Raw genomic sequence first — 20973 nt, forward strand, 5'->3', positions numbered from 1 at the left:
TCTCCTTAAAAAACAGGAAATCATACTTTGGCAAAAGTAAATAAACTTAAAATACCAAAGTATTACAGACCACCATGCGCAACTAAATCAACAGGCTTTTGTGTAAATTCTCAATCCAGCAGTGTCTTTTTCAAATTAGATTGACTTTTGCTGGTCCAATTTTATACCATTCATTTCCATGAAGGGAGATGTTATACTCAAATATGAGTTCAATTCCAAAGGCCTATAGCCAGCTCAATAGATTTACCAAATCACACTACAAACCTATGTGTAATATACTTTATATTGAGATAACATGTAAATAAACAGACTTCTAGAAGAAGGTCCTAAGCCAGATTCTGTGGGAAACAGACTTTGAGACAGTAATCTGCATGCAGAAATTTTTCTGAAGGGTGTGAGGCAATGAGGAAAGCAGGATTTGGCAGAAGGAGGTGCAGAGCTGGAATGCAGTTACAAGCTCTACAGTGCATAGGACCCTTCAGAAATGTCCCACAGGAGGCAAGGGTGTGCTTTAGGTCCCCACACCCACCTGTCACTGTACACAGAATGACCAAAGAGAGGGGGGCACAAGCACGGGCAAGGCAGCTCCCTTTGGCTGAGGGTAATTTCCCTGAGGGGAAAACTCACCCCATAGGGGATCCAAGTGGGACACCAGTGTCTACTGAACAAGGCTGTTGGAGTTTTCTGAGAATTAATCCTCTGTGAATATAAGACCTACTCAGTGTTTCAGTCTGATTAGCAATACAAATTGAGCCATATATTCACTCAATCAGCTAGCAAAGGCTTGAGGTAAGCAAACTCATTTTATAGAGAAATTTCAACATTTACTATGGAGCTTTTATTTATGACAATGTACAACCAGTGTCTGTAGGTCTTACTCAAAGACATTTTCTCCTCCTGTGTCCTGAAATAATCCCCTCAAAGATAAAACACCAATAAAAAATACATTTTGGAGAAAAAAAAATTGTTCACATAGAGAAAAAGGCAGTGCTAAAGATAATAACGGGGCAAAAATAACTTTGAAGAAGTTGTATCACCTAGCTTTTTCCCTTTGCCTTCGATAATTCACATTTGATACCTGGTTCCTTTTCATTCATTCATTCAATAAACATTGGTTATGACTTACTTCTTGTAGAAACTAAAACATAAACCGGCAAATAGCTCTTAAACGCCAAGAATCATTGAGACTAACAGAGGAAACTGACATGAAAAAAAAGTAACAAGATAACATCAATCCTAGTTTATCTATGAACTTCTTCCAGATTGCTGATGAAATTCCTAAATCCTAGTACCGGACTCAAATTGTAGAATGTTCAGGATTCTCCCAGATGCCAATTCTAATACTCCTGGGAAACCTCTGAACACACTTTCACCTCTCGGACCTCTCCAATCCAAATCTTAATCCACAGTTTTGAAGTATTCCCAAAGCCAACCAATCAAGTCCTGACCCCATCAGCAGACTGAGTCCAAAGTGGAAATGAGAACCACCACCCACTGAGCATTCGTTTACATTAAATTCATTTAGAAAATACTTATTGGGCCCTACTCTGTGCCAGCCATTGGTTTTAGAATTGAGGACACAGCAATAAACAAGGTTCCTTCCTTCAGGGAGCTTACATGCTAGAGGCAGAAGCCAAACAACAACCAAATAAGCAGATAAGTGTATCCCACGTTATCTGATACTGCTAAATGCTATGAAAGAAAATAAAGCAGAGGAATGGAATAGAGAAAGGGTTACTTTCTAAGACAGCTGGATTAGACAACATGATATTTAAGAGAGGAGTCAGGGAAGAGCCACATGGATGTCAGGAGGAGAGTACTCTAGGCAAGAGAACACCAAGGCTTCAGGCTCAGGATGTGTTCCCAAATCTCTCGGAACTGCTCCTCTGCCAGCTCCCATCAATGACCTCACACCACATACCTCATGTCCACCCAAACACAAGAGCAGCCTGAATACCCATCATAGAAACTATATTTAACTAACTCTAAAATGTGCCTTATCTTCTGGATATGAATTTTGAGTTGCATGTGTCTGAGTTGTTAAAGAATTTCATAAAAGTGGGGTTTCCCTGGTGGTCCAGCGGTTAAGAATCCACCTGCCAGTGCAGGGGATGTGGGTTAGATCCCTGGTCCTGGAAAATTCCACATGCTGAGAGGCAACTAAGCCTGTGAGCAACAAGTACTGAGCCTGCGCTCTGGAGCGCATGCTCTGCAACAAGAGAAGCCACCACGAGAAGTCCACACACTGCAACTAGAGAGTAGCTCCTGCCCACCACCACTAGAGAAAGCTTCCGTAGCAAGAAAGACCTAGTGTAGCAACAAAGATCTAGTGCAGTCAAAAATAATAAATAAATAATTTTAAAAGAATTTCATAAAAGTAGAACCCAAGTACTATCAGTCCTTTCTCCAAACATCATCATTGCAGCTTCCACTTTCTAAACCAGGGAGCACTCCCACTTCACAAGGGAAAACAGCTAAACAATTATCAACAATATCACCTCTAAATTAGTAGCAATGCAAGAATAGCCAGAAAGATCTGACATAAAGCTATAAAACAATCCAGTTTGTTTTTAATTTTAAAATGAAACTCATTCAAAGTCCTTTATTTGGTACAGTGAGATCCAATGATGGATTGGTTAATTATTTTTTTTAGTTTGGGAAATAATTCAAACAGGTACACATTATGTATGCATATATTTATAGATTTCCATATTTTCATTTGAAATATGTAAATGTACATCCATTCACCATCCTTTTGGTGTAGAGCCAGGTAGACAGGACACATACACAGATTGTCATTATACAGTTTTTACACATGATAATGAGGGCCAGCCTCTCAAAGAAAGCAATCTTTACTAATAGTCAAAATGTTCTATTCTGTTGTGTTGTTCCACCATTTGCCACTGGCCCTGTAAGATCTGGTCTTTATGACGCCAATACCTTTAGCAATTCAGTAGAATTCAATTAGCCATTCAGTTATTTGATTTATATCTGACAAACATCTTAGTGACCAAATGTTTAACTACATGACTAGAAATACTAGCAGAAGAGTAAAAACCTTAGAAAAACTAAAATCAAACTCTATGTATGAAGGAAAACACATTTCTTGGGTAAACTCACCTATATAAGTTATCATTTTGCTCTTCATATGCCTCCCAATTCAAAATGATCCTTCCAGTAAAAGACTGCTAAAGTTGAACTGTGTCATAACTCGACAGTTGCTGACTTACGGAACAGATTAAAAATTCCATTTGGTTTCAATATCTGCTTAATTAACTTACCTACAGAACTCAGAACCCACATTCTGGTAAATCATTTCCCATCTCTTGACATTCATACTGCTTAAGTTACAGTCAACCAGTCAACAAGTATTTATTGCTCTGCCAAACTAGTGAAATAAGTATAGGAATAATAATAAGTTCTTTTTAGGATTACATAGTCTAGAAATGGAATGTTAAAAAGACTCACTACCTGAAGAAAGACAAAAGTAAAGAATATTAAGGAAATGTTACTTAGAAGTGCTGGTAAGTGTCTTCTTTTTCCATATCACTCTAGAAACATCAGAAAAATATCTTCAAGGTTTATTTATTAGGAAAAAGTGGTTCACCTAAGATGCATGCAAGACAATTTTATAATGGCCATTTGACTCTCAAAGATTTTTGTATTAACTTGTTGCTAAATGGAATTGTAAGTCAGTCAGTACCTGTTGCATTTCCTTGTATTTTTCAGTTGGGATCGTAATTAAATGAATTTATATGAATTAACAATGTTTAAAACTATAAAATTCAGATATTGAAAATTTTTACAGAAATTAACAAGTTATACTTTAAGTTAACATTATGATTATGTTTCTAAGTAACAATTCCTGAAAATAAACATATACAGACACACACATACACATATATCCCTCCTTTTGTGGGGGAAAAAATAGGGGAATTTTAGGGCAGGGAAACTATTCTGTATGATACTGTGATGGTGGATACATATCAATATACATTTGTTAAAACCCACACACTGTACAGCATGAGAAGAACCCTGATATAAACTACAGACTTTAGTTAATCATAATGTCCTCATACTGGCTCATCAATTGTAACCAATGAACTACATCAATGCAAGATGTTTATAGTAAGGATTACTGGGTGTGAATGGATGGAGACATGAAGAGGTATGTGAATTCTGTGCTTTCTACTCATTTTTCTGTAAACCTACAACTACTCAAGAAAAAGAAAATCTATTAAAAGAGATTTCTAGCAAACATCATGATCATCTTACCTTTGTATTAAACTCAATCATCAAAATTAGTAAAGTATCCCCTTTTTTATCAGCCACAAGTTTTAAAAGTTTTAGAAATTATGCCAAAACTATTGATAAGTTTTGATGCAGTAAATCCTGCCAATCCCAGTCATCAACACCTGCATTACTCACTTCCTCCTTTCAGTTTATGCATGCACCTGTACTCTTATTCCAGTTTGAGGCTTGAAAAATGACAGTGAACACAGGTCAAAGATTGTCTGCAGATGTTCGTTCAAAGGACAAATTCAACATTTCATCCTTATCAAGATGAGAGAAGGCACAGTGTAGAGCATTGACCTGGAAGATGTCACAATTACAGTACATCTGTGGGAATTTAGAAGCTCAGTTTCAGAGATATGTTTTAAACATTCAGAAGCTTCTAACATGTAGGGTGCAGAATGATGCTCAGTCATTAACACCTATGCAGTTCCTCCTGGGCATTCAGAGGATAAAGGAAAAATGGTTCAATAGGGAAATCAGCGTTGGGTATTATTTTGGTATTCCCAAGCCTGGATTTTTCACTCAGCTTCCATTTAGAACTGTCTGAGGGCCTTAACAAAACACGTAAGGCACTTGTTATAAGTCACAAGTTATAAATCCTTTAGCCAAAACTTGCCATGAAGACCCAAGACTTCACAAGAGAAAGAAACTAGGAATGCAAAGAATGCTTGAAACAACTTAAAACATCAATTCAGCCTGGGGTATCTGTGATAGCCCTACCACCCATCTGATGCAGAAACAATTTTCCACACTAAAAAGCATTTTAGAAGTATTGATGCATTGGGGTCATAAGTGTAGCAATAATTCACAGTTAAATAAAACACAGACCTCAGAAAATGTTTCATAAAAATAAAATTATATTTCCACTAGGATATATATGCAAGATATTAACTAAATTGTAATATCCATTTTAGCAGTAAAGAAAACCAAAACTTCAAGAAAAGAAATTAGAGAAAAACATAAATTCAAAATATTCCTGGTGAGGATGAAACTTTCTATTGCCTGACAGTAGTTAACCTAAAACTCCTATTTTTCAAAGTCAAAAGCCAAAACTAAGTAGAATTTTAAAGATGACTTGAAAAAAAAAAAAAGCAAAAACCAAAACACCAGTGATTAGCCCAGTTGTCCAGGGTTACCTGTGTCTCATTAAGTTCACTACTTCATGGTTTTCAGGCTTTCTCCAGAGCTTCATTTTTACATTTTATTTAAATATTTTCAGCTACCTCTTTTCTCCCTTTCTTAGCATTCCCTTTCCAACTCTCAAATTAGTCATTTTTACTCAGACTCACTTTTTATTTTAAAAAGCTACTTTCTTTCAAAGTTTAAAAGAAAAGGAGAATTATTCTAAGGGAATTCCCTTTGTCAAGTAGCATAAATTAAACTCTCCAAGAATGAACACTGAAGTGATTCCGAGTGTTGACAGACTTTTCTCAGCTATTCACGTTCAAACAACTCAACTATGAGCTCAGATGAGACCCCAAGTTGGGTTCACCTAAGGCCTCCTAAATTGACAATAAGCAAGCTTCAACATGTTGCCTTGCCATTGACAGATGTAGTCTATCCTCCACTAGATTGGGCACCTCGGACCAACTCTGGAATACTGTGTAAAAAATACTTAAGTGATACAATTCCAGTAGCTAAATTCAGATTGTAAAGAAATAAGAGGTATAGAAATAAAGAAATATTTTAAAAGCAAGAAATCCTTTTGCAGAGTAAAATTGACTACCATAGGACCTATCTGCAGCAGCAACTCTCAAGACTTCTGTTCACCAGAACCATCAGGATTGTTTATTAAAGCTCTACTGGCAACAATTCTTAGACAATGAACCCACAGGGGCATAGAAGAACTGCGTTAGAACGAACAAGAGCAAGCACTTGCATATCACTATGCAAGGTATGACTATGACCTTTGTGTTACGGCTGCCTTTGTCTTAACTCTTTTGCCTTACCTCTACCTGAGTATCACCTGTATTACTACCTTTGAATACCAATCTGTTTCCCAACTGGTAAACAGAAAAAGGAATGGAAATAATCTTCACTGCCATCAGTAGCTACACACACCAGGATGTTTTCTCTTTCATTGTATGTTATCACCTTTTCTATCATAAACTGCTGGACAAAGTTATGGCCATACTTATCAATCACAAGTATGTTTTGTCTTCTATTTAGAAAGTCATATAAATGATTCATGTTTGTTGCTGATTCTTTACCCTTAGCCTTCATTTCCAAATAAAAATACCAAGATGTTAAATATAGACGTTGGAAAAAGAGGAGATGAAATGAAAAGAGAAGATTCCTTGGCTCTCATATCCCTCCCTGCATTACTATCATCCTGGGTTAAAGAACTAGAGATTTCTTCACCTGATCTACCCATTGAGGTCACCTGCACTATCCAACTATCTCAGCTCATCACTTCCCTTTGCAAACTGAAACCTGGTCATTGTGTGTTGAGAAGAAGCCAATCTATAAATTACAAGCCCATGTGATTTTCTATCAAGACTTACTGGAGTCCATTCCAATATTGTTTATAGTCATTTTTTCACATTTTAGAAACTAATCATATTCAGTATATTAAGACTGTCATTTCTGTGAAAATTACTTTATACCACACTGCAATATTTAACACTATGGCTAGAATTGTTTAGTGAGATATTTCTTTTATTTCCAGGCTTGTGAGAATATAACCATCTGTGTCACAGTTAGCTTAATTCTAAGCCAGAGCTGAGAACTAAAGCAAAATTCTGAATAGGAGTAAATTCCAGCACTCAAAAGATGAAACAGCTTTGCCCATCAAGACTAACATCTTTGAAAAAGACAACAAACCTTGTATTGAATATGGATTAACTGAAAAAAGCAAAAAAAAAAAAATTGTCAAAACCATAGATCCTTACCAGAAATGGACTCCAACAAATGCAGGAAACACACATTATACCCAGAAGCTGGATGACCATTTCAAAGTGATGAGACCTGCCTTGTCTGTGCTGCTGACTTCTAAATTTAACTTTCAAAAGTGAAATTCCTGTGATCGCATTGCAAATAAATGAAACACCCAGGGCTAGGAGCCCCAGAAAAGCAAAAAGTAAAAGATAAAACCTATCTTCCCAGTCTTTGATTTGATCTGTCTTGTAGAAACACCAGGTCCTTGAAGCTTGAATTTTATAGTCTCGATGCCCAAGAATGGGCAGCAAAGCTACAAAAACAGCAAAAAAGCACACCCCACTCAACATCATTTTAACATGCTTGGTTGTAATTTTTGTAGAGTGAAATATTGGTTTGGTGACTCCAATGCATCGCTCAATGGCCATCAAACTGCCTAGAAAAAGTGGGCACAGACCAGAGAACACCATGCAGATACCAAAAATACTGCAAAGGATATTTGACTTGTCAAAGTAGATCCAGTCTTTATCAGAAGCATACACAAAGACTGCTATAGTTCCATTGATGAGGTGCCCAAAGAAATCTGTGATTACTAGAGCACTAGCCAAAAGCAAAAACGATGACTTGTACTTCTGTCTAAATCTCTGGTATGCCTTCATGAGAATAGCAATGGCAAGGCTGTTCGATAAGATTCCCACTGTCATGAAGATTATTGAAAAAGATATTGAAAGGTCTTCTTCCAGTTGGCAAGTTGTATTTGAAAGGAGCTCAGATGCAGGAGACACTGGCTGTATAGAATTGTTCGTGGACATTGTTGTGGAGATAAGAGCCGGCCACTCAAGTCATCTCCCTCTCAAGAGTTTAGGCTTGCAGTCCAGAGATCTGTAGCATAAAGACAGAGAAATCATGAGCCGTGGAAAACTGCTCATCTGGCATCCCAGCACCCTATAGTGGGAATCAGATTTATCCAGCCTATCAGGAGCCAGGTTGCATCATGCTGAAAACAGCACACATCTGCCTGGGGTTCCACATCTCATTTTCAATGTAAAGAAGCTACCAGAACTGAGACCTCTTGGTTAACTTCTGTGTCTACTCTGCCAATGAGCATCTCCTAAATCTCCTCCTGACACTTCACTGACACCCTTAAACTTCAGACTTACCAAGTCACTTAACAAGACTAGATTTAAACCCAAATGAGTTTTTAAAAGTATGATAGTCTATTCTAATAACTAAGTGACCTTCTAAACTTTTTGCTTTTTCCTCGGATGAACTTTGCCCCAAACGTGTAGATTATTCCTTTGGGAGCTATGTCTGTTTGTCAGGCAGACAAAAATCATCTTCCCCAAATTTTGGAAGGGTGCAGGGTGGAGCCGCAAGTGCAGTGACGCCGCATGGGCTTCTCTGAATAAGTTCTGAATTCGAGCTAAAACTATGTGATGTAGCTCAAATAACAGCAAACCACACGTATCAGTAACCCATGGAAGGCTACCTACCACCTGTGCAGAAATGCAGGTGGGTGACAGCAAGGGAGATGGATCACCCTAACTGTGTACTTCTGCCTAGATGCTGCTGATCTTAAGTTACAGCTTCAGGGCAGCAATATCAAAGGCGAATTATTCATTTGTAGCTCTTTCCCTAAGGCTTCCTTGGTAGCTCAAGTAAAGAGTCTGCAATGCAGGAGATCTGGGTTTGAACCCTGGGTCAGGAAGATCCCCTGGAGAAGGACATGGCAATCCATTCCAGTATTCTTGCCTGGAAAATCACACGGACGGAGGAGTCTGGCGGGCAACACCCCACAGGGTCGCAGAGTTGGACACGACTGACACACAGCTCTTTCCCTAGTGAGCTGAGGCCTGAGTCACAGACCCTCTATGCCCACCGCCGCCGCCACCCGGCCCCGAGCTCTTTCGGCCGGCGTTTCCCCAACAGCTTTCCCGGAGGCTAAGAATTCCGAAGCCAGCCTTTCCTGGGACTGGCCCAAGCTGGGCCGCCCCGGTCTGCCCGCAGGGCGGCCGCCTCCTCCGAGTCTTACTCACAGCGCTACTTTCGCCCACTGCTACCCCGACGCCCCCAGGCCTCTGCTTGCAACATCCTTCCCAAACCTCCTAACTGGATGAAACTTTCTGCGATTGCTCAAACGCCAGAGGGCCGGTCTCCCTCCCACCCCGGGGGCGCAAAAGACCTGCGCTGATCCGGATGTGGGAGTCGAAGTGTCGCGGGCAGGGAAGCGAGGGGCGAAAGAGGATCTTTTCCTGTACCCGTTTCCCTCCTCTTAGACCCGTTCTCCCAGGTCCCAGCCGCGCACCTCAGAATCCGGACGGGTCGGTCTTTTCTCTGAGGCTGTATCCCGAGCTGGGGGCATCTGCTCCAAACTTGTTGGCCAGCGCAGGCTCAGGTGCCCTCGGGTGCGGCTGCCTGCCGCCGCCCCGGGCGTCCGAGAGTGGGGTGGCTAAACCTCAGTCAGCTTGAGCATCCGGAGACCAACGCGTGGGAATCGAGCCGCTAGAGGGGTGGTGACCTTGGCATCCCCGGCTGCGGGCAGTGCTCTAGGCGGAGCAGAAGGGCGCGCCGGCCCGTGGGCCATCCCGCGCCCTGCTCTGCTTCGCCGCCGCCGCCGATGCCCCCTGAGCGCAGCGCCGCGCCCGCGCCACGGCTCCGGCCCGGACTCGCTCTCGCCGCGCGTCCTTCCGCGCGCTCGCTCAGCGCGGAACCTGCCTGGTGCGCTCGGCTGCTTGGATCCTTTAGCACCTAGCAGCGCTCGCCGCCTGGGCGGGGAGGAGGGCGCGGTTGACCTCCGCCCCTTCCTCTCCGCCCCTTTTGCCTTGAGCCGGACCCGGAGAAACTTGAACACTACTCAGATGCTACAGCCCCCCTCCTCAGCATCACTAAGGCCCTCTTAGCTGCCCGACCACTTAGGGAAAAGTTTTGTTTTAAACTCATTCTCCTGCTAAAGGCGCCATCTCTACGGCTGTAAAATAGGAATTAGGAGAGCCGAGGAAAGCCCGCAGACAGCAGTCGTGACAGCGTATTGGAACTGTCAGATTGTAGTTTGCCGACAATTCATCCCAAATCCAGCTAAAAACGAACAAACCAGATACAAAGAAAGAGATGGTGCATTTGAGACGGTGGGCTTAGGGGCCGATATCCCCAAGAAGTGAAAAACATTCGGGCCACGTGTTGTCAATGGGAAGTCGCTGCCTTAGGATTCTCTGTCACTTACAGGATTGGACTGTTTCTAGCTTTCTAAAGAAGGTGAGAAGGGAAAGGGTGAGGCGTATTCTCGAAGACGCATGCAGATAAAACAATAACATTTTAATGATTTTAAAAGCCCAATGGTGAGAGAATTTCTAGTGGTGTATTTACTCAAAGAAACTCTAATAAATTTTGCTGAAATCGTTTTATAATCAAGTAAAGAAATATCCACTATTTCATTAGGAATTGTAATTCAAGTCATTTTAATATTGTAACCGCTTTTTGCTTATATTGTTTTGATCCGTACCTATTAACTCAATGTCATTTTCATAGCTTATGGAAATGTATTACTGACTTTTGCTCTTTTTGTCAGTAAAATATTGCCACAACTTATGTGAAAAACCAATGCTTCATGGAAATAAACCCTCTTCTCTCTGTTCTAAAATCAGAAGGGGCCTCTAAACTCCTAGAAATTAAAAAGGATCATAAAATGCTACAGTGAGATAAATAAATTAGCCATTAACTATAGAAAAGAATGATTGCAGTTTTTCTCTGTGGTAGACAGATTATTTTTAATGATATGATCATAACTTGTAAAATAAACTTACTCAGGTAGAGTCACTTGAAAATTCTGGTTAACCAAATATTCTAGTTAGTAGAGAAATGGTATATCTGAATGACCAGTGTCCAAAAAACAACTATGTAATAAGCCACTTGGAAAATATGAATCACACAGATTACTATTCTATCCTTTAGTGATTAATATCACTTGATCACATTGGATACAATTATCTAGTTACTTACGCCTCTCCCACTGAACTGCATTTCTGCAAAGGTCTTAATTATCTCTCCATCCTCACCTAGGACTATCCTCCCGGTCACTTATTAACATTGTTTGAATTCATCAGTGGTACAACCAACATTTCCAGGATCACACTTCAAGGTCTTAAAAAGTCCCCATCTCTCACTGGCACATCTCACAAACAACAGCTACTTAATCTACTGGGTGAAAAAGAGAACATTCTCATAAAAGCAATTTTAAGTCATAATGTTTATTATATATATTCAAAACATTAATTTATTTTTAAAGTGCTAGATAAATCCTATTATTCTTAAACTATCTACCTTGAAAAAAAAGTGTCTACTTTGCATGTATTCTTGGAATTCCATTTTTAGAATCCATTCCTTAATCAAGATACATTTCACCTGAATCTCAATAAAAGATTCTAAAGAACCCACATCTCTTCTCAAGATAGAATATATTAGTATCAGTAGAGAAGGTACTAACTAATATGGAAGAGTAAATAATTAACTAACTACTCTTAAAGGAAAAAAATATATTTCTGGCCTTATCACACCCAAATGTGACCCCTATTCAAAGTTCCCAATGGCAGCCTCTGACTGCTTATATAAGGAAGTACTAAGTCACTTCAGTCGTGTCCAACTCTTTGTGACTGTATGGACTATAGCCCACCAGGCTCCTCTGTCGGTGGGATTCTCCAGGCAAGAATACTGGAGTGGGTTGCCGTGCCCTTCTCCAGGGCATCTTCTAGACCAAGGGATGGAACCCGAGTCTTCTGTGGCTCCTGCATGGCAGGCAAATTCTTTACTGCTGAGCCACGGGGGAAGCCCCAGTATAAGGAAGAGCTGGCAAATCAGCAGATGGAAACAAACAGATCCAAAATTAGTTGGTGGGTGGAGGGGGTGAGAGATGGTGAGGGGAGGAGGTGGGAAGGAGGGTAGCTGATAAAATTCTTCTGAAAAACAGTAGTTGCTATCATTACTGCTGAGAAGCGGACGCACAGGACACTCTTAACTTACACATTCATTCAGCAAATTTCTTGAGCATCTACTTTGAGTTGCACACTGTTTCCAAGAGGCAGAAATACAGCTGTGTGGACAAAACCTCCGAGCCCCTGCTCTGGTGTGGCTTTGAGGTGAGCGAGGGCACTTACTTTTGTGGAGCCTATGTCTAAAACCTTGATGTGATTTGGTGGCTTCCCTGTAATGGCACCAAAGCTGATGTCAGCCTGTCGACAGGAGATAACATGACAGGTGTGTGCTTGGCAATCACCTTCGTTCAGGATTAGACGCAGAACCCTGTGCTCAGAGAAGAGTGCACATTATAATTAAAGTCAGAGAAACCGGAACTCAACGACACTGAGGATGAAGCAAAAACTCCATAAAAATTAACAGGCGTGTTGAAGTTGATTTTTATAGTTTTAATAAAACTGTCTAGGAAAACTTTTCTGGAATTTACCATTGACATTCATGCTAGAAACTATGTCCCAGTGTGGCAGTAATTAAAACAATAACTTCTTTTTTTTTTAAATTTATTATGTAACTCTTTGAAACACCAAAAGTAACATATGTAATGCATTTGGAAGTTGTGAATTATAATATAAAATAAACACCCATGCACCTACCATCTAATTTAAGGACTGTGTGGATTTCTTAGGGCTGCTGTTACAAAGTACTACAGACTGGGCAGCTTAAAATACAGAAACGTATCTTGCAGTCTGGAGTTTAGAAGTCCAAAATCAAGGTGTTGGCAGGGTTAGGTCCTCCTAGGGGCTGTGAGGGAGAATCTGTTTCATATCCCTGGCATGGCTTCTGATGACTGCTGGCAGTCTTTATCATTCCTGGCTTTTAGATGCATCACCCCCGCTTTCATCTTCACATGCCATTCTCTCTCTTGGTCCTCACATGGTCATCTTCTTATAAGGAGACCAGTCATACTGGATTTGGGATCCACCCTACTCCAGTATGACCTGATCTTAATCGATTACATCTGCAACAACCCTATTTCCTAATACAGTCACATTCTAAGACACTGGGGGTTTGGATTTCAGCATATTTGGGGGTGTGGGGGGAAAGAGTCATTCAATCCATTGCAAAGGCTATACAGGAATATTACTAACGTTGTTATATCTGTCTTCATGTTTCTTTCTCCATTTCATTCTTCTGTATCCTTCCCCCAGAGATAACAGAGATAACCACTATCCTGAATTGTATGTTTGTCATCATTCTCTTGCATTGTATTGTTTTATTACATAAATATGCATATGAACCAATGTATTATTTAATTTTCCTTGTTTTGTAACTTAACCTCCTGTAACTTGTTTTTTTAACACAAGATTTATAAGATTCACAGATATTGTTGTATGCAGTAGGAGTTATTCATTTACAAAATTCTACAGGCACAAAACTTCGGATATCCAAATTTTTCAAATATCATCCTGTTAATGGTTATTAGGATTATTTCCAGTTTTCTGTTCTTAGGAAATAATCTACTCTGAATAATCTTGTATTTATTACTTTGTGTAGGAGTTTCTCTAGGACATATACCTAGAGTGAAATCACTGGGTCACAGAGTTTGAGAATGTCCAACTTTCCAAGATAAGGCTGTGCCTAGCATTTTCTTTCATATTTGTGACAACACTTGGAATTGTCTATCTCTTTAATTATTACTAACCAGATGGTTGTAAAATAATATAACATTGGGGACCTAAATTATATTTCTCTTTGCATTCCTGTCTCTTTTTCTGTGAAATATCTGTTTATCTCTTTTGTCCAAATTTTTATTGTATTCGTTGTCTTTTCACTAATTCTTTATGTGTTCTAGATACTAATTCTCTATCAGTTGTAGAGAAAACATCTTTTTCTAAATCACAGCTTGCCTTTTCATTTTCCTTCCTCTCCTTTCTTTGCTATCATTGTTTTACACAGCGCTTAATTTAATGTGATCAAATTTCAAGATCTTAAATCTCATCTTTTATGCTGTACTTTAGCATTTTTTCTGTCACATTTTAAAAGCCTTTCCAGAACCTGGATTATAAGATATTCTACTATATATTTTCTAAACATTTTAACATTTGTGCCTTCCACATTTAAGTCTTTAATCCTACAGATAATTATTTTTGAGCGTTTGTGAAGTAGGAATCCAGGGAGTTCCTCTGTATAGATAACCAATATTTGTGGTGCCATTGGTAAGTAATCCCACTATTATGGGTTGCACTGTGTCCTTTAAAATTCATATATTGAAGTCCTAAACCCCAACAACTCAAAAAGTGACCTTATTTGGAGATAAGGCCTTTACAGAGGTAACCAGGTTAAAATGAGGCCATCAGGATGAGTCCCATTCAATCTGAGTGGTGTCCTTATAAAAGAGGGAGATTCAGAGACAGAGACACATACAGAGAGAACACCACGTGAATGTGAAGACAGCAGCACAGTTACAATACCTGCCCTGGAAAGAGGCCTAGAACAGGGTCTTCCCTCACAGCCCTCAGAACAAATCAATGCTGCCAACAGCTTCATCTTGGACTTCCAGCCTCCAGAGCTGTGAGACATTTCAGTTGTTTAAGTCACCCCATTTGTGATACTTTGTAATGGCAGCCCTAACAGATTTGTACATCCTCCCTTCCTCATGAATCTAACATTTATATCTCTCACAGACCAATATCCAGTTCATGGGAAAATAATTATTCCTTGACAGACCTACCATACTCATTGGGTTCCACTGGACTCCAGTTCCCCTGGAAAGTACTATTTGGGGAGTGCTATTGTTACCCTTAGGATAAACTCTGAATTCTTTAAGGTGGTTTTCAAGACTCTTCTTAATCTATGTTCCTACTTCTGCCGTGAGGCTTAACTCTCCTTCCTCAGCCCTAAAACTCTTTGCCCCAGTCACACTGACATCCTCAGCTCCTACCACCTGCCCTTTGGCCTTCTGCCACTGCTATCTTTAGTAATCTTCCTTCAATCCCTCACACATTGCCTGATCCCTATTCAGACTCCAATGTTCAAAACTTAGTGTGCTTTCTGTGCATCATGCTAACTGCACATCTATCACTGCCATTGTGTGTCCAGCACTTTGCACATGCTGTGGAGGTGCTCAGGAAAGAAAGAATGAGGTGGACATACTTCAGAAGCAGAAATCCAAGCACAAAGAAGTAACTTGCCTGATTAGAGTGGCAAATGCATGTGACAAACCACATCTATCTGACCAAAAAAACCCATACTCTCACCAACTCTTCATATTGCCCCTGGGTTCAATGAGACATAAAGGGCCGTCCTTTATGCAGTTTGTTGCTGCTAAGCCTACCACCAGAAGGGCAGATGCCTGTATTGTTTTTCTTTTGGTACAAGAAGTTTTGCAATAATCCACCTACACTCTTTCACAAGATCCAAGACCCACAACGCCATTATTCTAGCACTGATGCTTTTGTTAATGCTTCAAGACAGGCAAAATGGAAAATCTAGGTGGTGAAAAGAAGGAAAAAGTTGGAAGGAAGCAGAAGAGAAAGAATATGTACTGATTTTCTGCCCTTTGCCCAGCACTGTGATGGGTTCTTTAAGTGTACATATCAATGCTACCAGGTGGTTAGTCTATCCTCATTGCACAGAGGAGAGATGAGGAAACTGAAGCCCAGACAAAAATAAATTCTTTGCCCAAGATCACACACCTGTGCTGAAAGTGAGGTGCAAACCAAACTATAAAATACTCAGCAATTTCTGCTTCGTTCAGGGATAGGGGGCCAGTGCAGATCCTCCTAAATCTCCTACCCATCCCCACATCTCCCCATTAGCCTGGACCCTGCTATTGGCTACTCCCCCCAGAGCTCTGGGTGCCTATCACCATTCACTATTTATTCTACACATTTACTAGACTCAAAGTGAGCAACGTGTTATGCTAACAAATTTTGAAATGTAGTGATCAAGTAGCCCCTGTTTCTGCCCTCAAGGAGCTTAAAAATCTAGACTGGCATGCTAGTTCTTGGTAATGACCCCCTGTTTTTTTCCCTCTTCTTTCCATTTCATCTTCATCCTTTTCCAAGATTCCATTAGCCATCTTCACATCTTTCTTCCTGTCTTATCTGACTTCAATATTTCATATAGATATCTAGGATCCAACTAAGAAGAAAATTTAATCGACCCAGTAACTTATTTTTAAGTGGCCCCTGATCAGGTGAGACACAAGACATACAGCGTTTGACAAAAGTGAAGTGACAAGGACAAGTTTGCACCAGGAGAGAGAATGGACCAGACACAGCATCACAGAATTCCTGAAGGCACTGGGGATCACAACAGGGGCCACAAAGGAAGACTGTTTGCAAAGAAACTGCCACCTTCACTTTTTTCTGCATGCTTACATATGAAAAGATATAGAATTTACAACTATTGAGGACTGACTGTGTCTCAATGCTAAACGCTTTACATATATATTAAATTAACTTTTCCAAGAACTCTATTTAAAAAAGGCAAAACCATGATCCTCACTTTGCACAGAGGTAATTGAGGCACAGAAAGATTAAGGAGTTAAACTACTTAACAGAGAGAATGAATTCAGTACCAGGTCTGCGCAACTCCTTGATCCTAACTCCTGGCCCAACTGCCTCACTGGCAGCTAAGACACCCCTGCACACTGTGGTTTGACATGCAAGGTTTCCCAATATTGGCAGCTGTCACAGAATGTCCTTTTGTGGCTAAGTTGTTATCAGGGGTCATCTTGATTCTTTATCTGCATTCAATACTTGTCTACAATTTTCTCATGGATTTTACTTCAGTGAAGTTTCAAAACACCCACATCCAAACCCAGAGCAAATCTGAAACCACCACAAAGATCATGAGACCATCCTTGCCAAAGTAAAAAAAATCCCCCTTTAAAAAAAACATTAAAAATGAGTCCCTTGCTGGAAGAAGAAAATATTGATAGATTCACTATTCCCCCAACTTGGCACAAAGGAGAAATTGCCTTCTCTGAAAGATGGAGCCATCTCAGGGGTGTAAAAAAAAATATCCAAAAGCTGAACTCGAATAGGACTGCCTGCTTCAGCATGCAGCCAGTGCCATCTTGAAATTTCTCAATCATTTTAGCTTTGAATTGTGTATTTAAGTGAAGTCCAATGAGACAATGGAGCGTGCACACCCAGCTGAGACCTCCAAATCCTGTACACATTCACCTCCCTGGAATGCGCCTCCCTGGGATGGGTTCTTGGCCACCCAGTCCCCTGTCCCAGACCTCAGCCAGCCTCCATCGACATCTTCACGTGGTAACTGCTGCCATTCTTCACCAAGGAAGGGGCTAGCCAGGAGACTGGGTAAGGTGGGCATAAGGGCCACTCTTCACCAAGGAAGAGGCCTGGCCATGAGCTTGGGTAGGTAGGGTGGGGATAAGGCATCTTGGGGCCAAGCATGGCTGCTGTACTCCCACTCCAGGTGAGCTTATCTGGGCTGGGGCAGGGCAGGCTTCTCACCCCCTCATCCAGGTACTGAGCACATCTGGGCACAGAGGTTTAAGATCTTCACATGCTCAGTGGCTCAATCGTGTCCAACCCTTGTGACCCCATGGACTACAACCCACCAGGCTCCTCTGTCTATGAGATTTCCCAGGTAAGAATACTAGAGTGGGTTGCCATTTCCTCAGGGGTCTCCCATCTACTATGAACTGAGGCAGTAGGCCCATGGAAATAGGGAGCCACCTGGCTTGATCCCTCTGGCCCAAGCCCCATACAGACACTGCACATGGGTTCCTAGGTTGATGGGAGAAGGAACTCAGTAGCCATCAGGCTCAAGTAAAATTCACACATACCTCAAAGACCCTTGGGTACCTGTGAGGGTTTTGTATTGACCCCTGTTCCCTGAGGGCCCCTCAAAAAGTTCCACTCTGGGGAATTTTCTCTCCAAGTCTTTCTCATTCTGTCTTGAGTTTGTCTCTTACCAGCTAGAGGCAGCCTTGAAAGACAAGCCACAAAATAGAAATTGTGTAATTTTGGTGACTCCTCACCCAAGTGAAATGTGATATTTGCATTTGAATTCGCATTGCACAATATAGAAAGGAACAAGAAAATTCATCCTAGTAATCTAACATTTTAATTTCTATTTTTTTAGAACATCAAGTAGCAAATAAACAACACCATGACAACTCCAGAGAGAGACCAAAAAAGGGAAAAAATTTATATTGTAGTATTTTTAAGTGTACTTTTCCCCTACTTTTTATATTTCTTTCTCAGCTTCCACACATCAAACACTGAATCCAAGTTTTCCTCTAGGCTACAACATACAATCAATAAACACTTGGTAAGTGAATGAATAAATTTCTATAACAATTTTCCCTTATGGCATTAAAAACTCTCTACCTGCTAAACTGACAGTGAGGCTGTGTCTTTTGTATTTTTGTATTTCCCTAAAACTCAGCATAATTCCTTTGTGGATGATCATTATAGTGTATTGAATCACCACATACACTTTTATTTTCCCTTGTCTCAGTAACTGTATCTCTGTAGACATTGTGAAGTGGAGATCAAAATTATAGGCTGAATAAATAAAAACAAAAAATACTCTCGAATTATCCAACACACAAGACAGAAAAAAAAAATTGAGAGGAAAAAGTCATTCTCAGATGGAATTGTGCAACTCATTAGCCATCTTTTCCACAACTTGCTTCCTACCCAGGCAAAGCTGAGGCATCAATCTCATTTTCTAAAAGCCAGTTAGAACTTATGCTAACATGGTTGAAGTTGTTTCTCCTCCTATCATAAAAATTTTTTAAATCAAATTGAAAGTTGAAAGCTCTGCATGGTCATAAATTTGTTTTAGTTCAAAAAAATCTTGGCTCTCAGATGTGACTTCTCTGACAGTAAGATGCTCTCATCTTGTGAAAGTGTCTGCCAGAACCAGTTATCACTAACCAGAGGGAACAATGTTGCTGTCAGAACGCTGTGTCCTTGACAAACAGAAACTTAGCTTTTCCACACATGTTGGGAGTTTGTCCTTGCACATCATCATAATTGAGAATAAATCTTTATTCTCAACAGGACAATCATCAGACAGAAATGTCTCCCTTTCCAGAGGGGAAACATTTCTCCTACACATTGAATACCTTCTGCATCTCCGCCACAGCTGATGGTCTAAGCACAACTGAATTAGGCTGGGACTTTGTCTCAAAATGTGAACATTCTCCTGATACCGCTGTTCTTTTAAATAATCCTAAGTACCCAGTGGGTCAACATTTTAGCCATTTGTGATGCCCCCTCTCCCTACTCCAACAATGGCTCAACATGCCAACTTAGTCATCAGTTTGCTGATTACCTTGGAAAAGTCACTGGACCTTTCTGATCTTCAGATGTTTCATCTACACACTGGAGAACAAGAGGCAAGGGAGAGAGAAAGAGACAGGGCAGGGCTAGTCTTTAGGATTCTATGTTGTTGTTTAGTCATTCAGTCATGTTCAACTCTTTTGCGACCCCATGGACTATAGCCTGCCAGGCTCCTCTGTCCGTGGGATTTCCCAGGCAAAAGTCCTGGAGTGAGCTGCCATTTCCTTCTCAAGGGGATCTTCCTGACCCAGGGATCAAGCCCACATCTCCTGCATTACAGGTGGATTCTTTACCACTGAGCCACCTGGAAAGCCCTAGGATTCTGGATTAGTTCTCCAGAAAAACAGAATAAATCAGGTATGTGTGTGCTTGTGTGCACATTTGTGTATGTGCATATATACATTACAAATATACACAACACTCATATTCATATATACATCATGTCTAAAATATATATTACATATACATATGTATACTTAATATACTACATGAGTATTCAGCCCACAGGCAGACTCAGCAGAACCATGCTCCAGTTCAAGTCCAAAGATAGACAGCTGGAGAATTCCCTCTCTCTTGGGGAGGCCTGCCTTTTTGTTCTAGTCAGGTGTTCAGTATATATACACATACACATACAGCCTAGTGGCTCTCTTTCTCTATGGAACCTAATACAAAATCCTAATCCTACTCTTTGACCTCTACATGAGAACAACCATTCCATATACCAGGTGGGTGGTCAGGGCACGAGCACCTGGATAGCACTCCACACAGAATATGAGTCACCCAGGGAACTAGAGGACAGAATTAAAAAACTAAGGGGAAAGCCATTTGTAAAGACTAGGTGAATGTAGTGGGATTAGTGGAAATGAGTTCACTGGACATGCAAGTGCCTAGGACTCATCCCACATTGTCCATGGGAAAACGCATGCTGGGAGCCAGTGTGAGGAATCCCGCCTGTGACTAGGTCATGAGGAAGGAAGCCTGACAAAACGCAAGGACATGATTAGGCTTCAGGGGTTCCCCCTGGAATTTCCTGAGCATCCATCCCCCCAAAAATAAGAATCTGCCTGCTTTTCCACTCTTCTGATATTCTCTGGAAAAAGTCAAATCAGGGCTTTAGTCTTCTGCATTTGAAAGGGATGTTTCAGCTCAAACCCCCTCTGATAGCTCTCTAGCTTGCCTAACAGATTCCCCTGGACCTCTTACAGCATGTGAATTGCTTGCAGCCCCCAACCGCAAGAGGCACGAAGCTTAAAAGCATCTTAAAGATACAGAGCCTTTTCTAAAGAGCTAAAAATCATATTGGTGATAGGATTTCACTGTTGACTCAATGATTGCTGCCAGGCCTCCATATTCTTTATCTTTTAGGCACCTGGGAGGATGTTAATCAATGTAAACAGGATATGGAAATAGAGATATAGTAGTTTTGATGTTAGCAATATTAGACTTTTGAATTAATTACTTTTCTTTTGTTGTAAATCACTGTACTCCTTTTACTTGTTATAAATTG

At 40.6% G+C, this 20973-nt stretch overlaps 1 protein-coding gene across 2 annotated transcripts in view; it reads right to left on the reverse strand.

Annotated features, from left to right (window-relative positions):
* Positions 1–9965, reverse strand: part of PTGFR (prostaglandin F receptor) — a 62366-nt gene extending 52401 nt beyond the window's left edge. The window contains exons 1-2 of one of the 2 annotated variants that reach the window (XM_040232479.1): positions 9479–9965; positions 7188–8055 (exon numbers count right to left, since the gene is read on the reverse strand). In XM_040232479.1, the coding sequence (XP_040088413.1) occupies positions 7188–7985 (798 nt within the window). In that variant the 5' untranslated portion in view covers positions 7986–8055; positions 9479–9965. Of the gene's footprint in view, positions 1–7187; positions 8056–9431 lie in introns of both variants that reach the window. The other variant, XM_040232480.1, reaches the window with a different exon arrangement.
* Positions 9966–20973: the final 11008 nt, after the last annotated feature.

Source organism: Oryx dammah, unplaced genomic scaffold (assembly GCF_014754425.2).
Source record: "Oryx dammah isolate SB20612 unplaced genomic scaffold, SCBI_Odam_1.1 HiC_scaffold_28, whole genome shotgun sequence".
NCBI lineage: Eukaryota > Metazoa > Chordata > Mammalia > Artiodactyla > Bovidae > Oryx > Oryx dammah.